The sequence below is a fragment of the Mytilus edulis genome, chromosome 4 (assembly GCF_963676685.1).
Source record: "Mytilus edulis chromosome 4, xbMytEdul2.2, whole genome shotgun sequence".
In the NCBI taxonomy this organism is placed as follows: domain Eukaryota; kingdom Metazoa; phylum Mollusca; class Bivalvia; order Mytilida; family Mytilidae; genus Mytilus; species Mytilus edulis.
The window spans coordinates 16,017,549-16,021,819 of NC_092347.1; the positions used below are offsets into that span (position 1 = coordinate 16,017,549).

The following is a 4,271-nucleotide window of genomic DNA, read 5'->3' on the forward strand; positions in this document are numbered from 1 at the left end:
GGGCCGGGCCCCCATTTTTTTGAAAAAATTGGTTGCTTATAAAGGGAATCACTGAAGCGTGACTGGAGCGGGCCCCCTCTTAGGTCAATCAGTGGGCCCCCACTTATGAAAATTTCTGGATCCGCCACTGTGTAGTACAATTATGTTGTTGGGTTAGTATTGGTTACTATAAGTAATTATAAATTTAATACAAACAGACAACAATAAAATATAAACATGTTTTGTACCGCTAAAATGATAAAAAAAAACGTTGCTATTTTTCTTTTTGGATTACAATTTGGAACTGATGTCGGCGACGTTATAAATTCAAGGGGGAAACATTAGCTTCTCGTGCTATTAGGGAGGAAATTAACCTGATCCTAGTCCTCCCCCCCCCCCCCCCATAACGCTGAGGGGGAAAAGTTGGATCATGCCAATTTTCCCCACTGCCAATCCCCCCCCCCCGAAAAATTGGATCGATCCAGTTTTCCCCCCGGAAAAATTGGCATGGGGAAGAATGGCTATAGGACACCGGCATGTAAAATAAATTTTCAGGCTACAATTCAAGTTTTTTTGCGGTTACATTTCTCCCAATCTGTTTCTGTTTTTTTAACTATCAAATTTCATGTCATAAACACGCAAATGTGACATTATGTGTTATTAGTTCACTCATAAAACTGTTCCCTCACATGAATTAGGGTGTTTTGTTGGTGCTGAAGTACATTGTAGTAACACACATTTGAATGTTCAGAATGTTGACATCTATGATACTTGTCTGTTTTGCTACTTCCTATGCATGTGCTGAAAGTTCATGTCAAAGCAAAGACGGTAAGCAATTTAAACAGTTTCTGCAGAATACATGTTAAGGAAGGTGTTTACATTACGTAAGGGAGAACAATGCATTGCAATATTTTTTTATTGCTTTCGTTTTCTGTTTTATTATATACATGCAGTTAATACTATATTAGTAGGATTTTTAGGTAAAGATTGCATGAAATGCAACCAAAACCTTATTGAACTGGCTTGGTATCTAAATCTTCTAAGACTTATCACTACCTTTTTTGCTACACAAAATTAAGTGCATTGATTATAACATTCTATACATTCTATCCATGAACATTTCCAAAAATTTATTGATGTAATATATGCTCAGATATTCAAGACACAAAATGATGGTACACTTGTCAAGAAAATGACATAACTTTTGCAAGGGGCTGGAATCTAATATCTGTTCTAAAAATATAAATGAAGTCATTGTTAAAGCTATTGTTATCTTCCTTTGTTTAGAATTGCTGCTGAATCAACTACAACCAATGCAATATTTCATATCACTTCCCACTGATAAATTGAAGCAATCTTTACCCGCAGTGCTTACAAGCGCTTTGATTGTTTTCTTTGAATGAAGCAATTTGAATAAAAAAGCTTCTTCGCCTAAAAATATCAAAATTGATACGTACCGCACAAAACGTGACTTGCAATTTGAAGAAAAAGACTCAAATTTGGGATTAGAACCATTTAACTTCAAGAGGGTTATATTTTTTGTCCAAGTCTGAAATTTTTTTGCGCAAAACATAAACACTTTATTTTTGTTTTTTCGACGCTATCAATATTTTTTTGTCTTCAAAATTGATAATTTTAAGGTATGGGGAAATCTGGATTCAGAATATTTCTACCTGTATGACGTTTACATTCTGGCGCCAGTCATTTATTGGTGGATTTGACATACATAAATGGGAAAGCAATGCATGGGGATGTTGGATTTGATATACTAGTATGCCTTTTTAGGCTTCTTTGTTGAATACTTGTTTGTTTTTATTGTGAGTACTTGTAGTACTTGTACATCCTGTCATTATATTATTGTTTAGAATATTCCCGTATTCTTGTCTTTCATTTTTGCTAATGTGCTTTGTCTATAGCCTTTTGGTGTTACTTCGATACATATATCGTGGCTCTAAACTTAAACATCCCGTCATTGTGCTATTGTAAGTCTCTCATTTTTGCTATGTGCTTTGTCTTTTCTAGTATGAGTATGCCTTTTATGTTTCTTTGATACATATATGGCGTGGCTCACTACGTACTTGTACGTCCTGTCAATGTGTTATTGTACTATGGTAAATTTGTGTATTCTCGTCTTTTATTTTTGCTAATATGCTTGGTCTATATGCTATTTTGTGCTTCGTTGTTACATACTAGTATTTGTTTGCTTTTTTAGTGATTAAGATTTTTATAACACAATGTTGACTGCTGTACCTCTATTTTTGACATGTTTACCTATTAGAAGTATTTACTTACTTACTATTTCTTACCTATTATGTCTGTTTGTTTTTTTCACGCGACGTTGTTAATGTAATGGAATTTGATGCGACTGACATATAAGTGAGATGTTAAGCTAGCTATAAAATCATGTTCAATCCACTATTTTCTACATGAAAAAATGCGTGTACCTAGTCAGGAATATGACAGTTGTTATCCATTCGTTTGATGTGTTTGAGCTTTTGATTTTGCCATTTCATTAGAACTTTCCGTTTTAGAATAACTTTCCGAAAAAATGTCTGAAAGTCTGCGCTGGCTTTCAAATGTTTGTAAAATTAATATCTTACTACTAACCTCGGGTAGTTGTGTTCTTTCTCTAGAGCAAAACCAAACCATTTTCAAAAATGTCTTCCAGTATATTAAAAGTTCTGAAAGATTTCAAATTGTCTAGATAGTAGACCATGATCGCACACACATCAACATTTAAGTAAAAAAAAAAATCGTTTGTTTATCTTGTATTTTAATTTTTGTGTTTTTGTTTTCTAAATATTCAATTTTTTTATATATATTTTTTTTCTTTCTGTATTATTTTTTTTCTTCTTTCATTTCTCTGTCTTTTGACATAAATCCATATAATATAGATAAAGATATAGATATACATTATATACATGCATGCTCATGCATATATTTTGTATTCAATGATATTGCTTAAAATGTTAAATGGAGAAGATTTCATAAGTCTGTTTGACTTGTGTCTTATCCAATGTGTACTTGAACAAATAAAATATGTTTAAACTAAAAACTTTTCGTTTTGGGTTTTCCTCGGAGTTCAGTATTTTTGTGATTTTACTTTTTTTTCCTTATCATTCGCCTTTTTGTAATCGTCACATGCAACCAGAAGATATTTTCATCGAAACATGGAAAAAAACAATAACTTGTCTTTTGTTTTGGTAAATGTGTGGTTTAATTGAATTTAAGAGAGAGAAAAACATGGTATTCAATTTGTATAGTATTCATTATTCTAAAGTAGATTGTGTTCTGACGTCACGTGTACATCAAACATATCTGCGTGTCCTATAGTCTACAGTAGATATTCATTACCAAATCATTTTTGTAGGCAGATATGATGTCACTGTCAATGTTCGAGGTGAACCCAGCAAGGAAAGTTCTCAAGTAATTGCTTTCCATGCCTTCATCTCAAAAGTTGTGTATCCGAAAGCGGGTGATACACTTGTATTTGATACAACAAAGACAAATGGAGGAAACGGCTACGACAGCAATACTGGAGTATTTACGTGTCCGAAGACAGGGATGTACGTATTTGTCTGGGTCATCCGAATGTATAAAGCTGAACATTCGACTGAGCTGATGATTAAAAATTCTGTTTACGGTTCTACATTTCTTCGTGCCAAGAAAGGAGACGACGGATCAGTCAGTGGTACAGTTATTGCGCATGTGTCAAAAGGTGATACAGTATATGTCCGTAACCATTCAAAATATGCCGGCGATGGTAGAATACATAGTAACGTTCACGGTAAACCAACATTTTCTGGTTGGCTGCTCCAGTAGATTCAGTTGTAATTAATAAAAATGATTTAACTCTACTATTTTATTTAATCTAGAATGGAGTTTATTTCTGAAATCGTAGTCTTGTTTTTCTTTATGTATTCATGGACACTTTTTTATTTTGTCTATGGAATCTATGCATAACTTGTTTTGACGTAGCCTTTTGTAGAGATCGTCATAGGTTATATGCGTACATTGATGGTCTTCAGTAGAGCAAATGCTGTTTGACAGATATAATTAAGAGATATGGTATGACTGCCAATGTGTCCATCAAAGACAAAATTTCAAAGATAAAGACACATATAGGTCCCTGAATGGCCTTCAACAATTAGAAACATCCATATATCTTATAGTAAGCTTTAGTAAGGAATCTGATGTCAGTAGTTGCCGTTTGTTGATGTGGTAGTGTTTCTCGTTTTTTATATAGATTAGACCGTTGGTTTTCCCGTTTGAATGTTTTTACATTAGTCATT

At 33.5% G+C, this 4,271-nt stretch overlaps 1 protein-coding gene across 1 annotated transcript; it reads left to right on the forward strand.

The window, feature by feature from the left end:
* Positions 1 to 658: 658 nt before the first annotated feature.
* Positions 659 to 3,877, forward strand: LOC139518383 (complement C1q-like protein 4). The gene is made up of 2 exons (XM_071309935.1): positions 659 to 807; positions 3,350 to 3,877. Exons 1-2 carry the CDS (start codon positions 723 to 725, stop codon positions 3,799 to 3,801), a joined length of 537 nt encoding a protein of 178 aa, XP_071166036.1. The 5' UTR covers positions 659 to 722; the 3' UTR covers positions 3,802 to 3,877.
* Positions 3,878 to 4,271: the final 394 nt, after the last annotated feature.

Coding starts and splice junctions, on each gene's coding strand:
- LOC139518383 (XM_071309935.1), top strand. CDS start 723: ATGTTCAGAATGTTGACATCTATGATACTTGTCTGTTTTGCTACTTCC. Junction 808..3,349: donor TTCATGTCAAAGCAAAGACG/GTAAGCAATTTA, acceptor TCATTTTTGTAG/GCAGATATGATGTCACTGTC.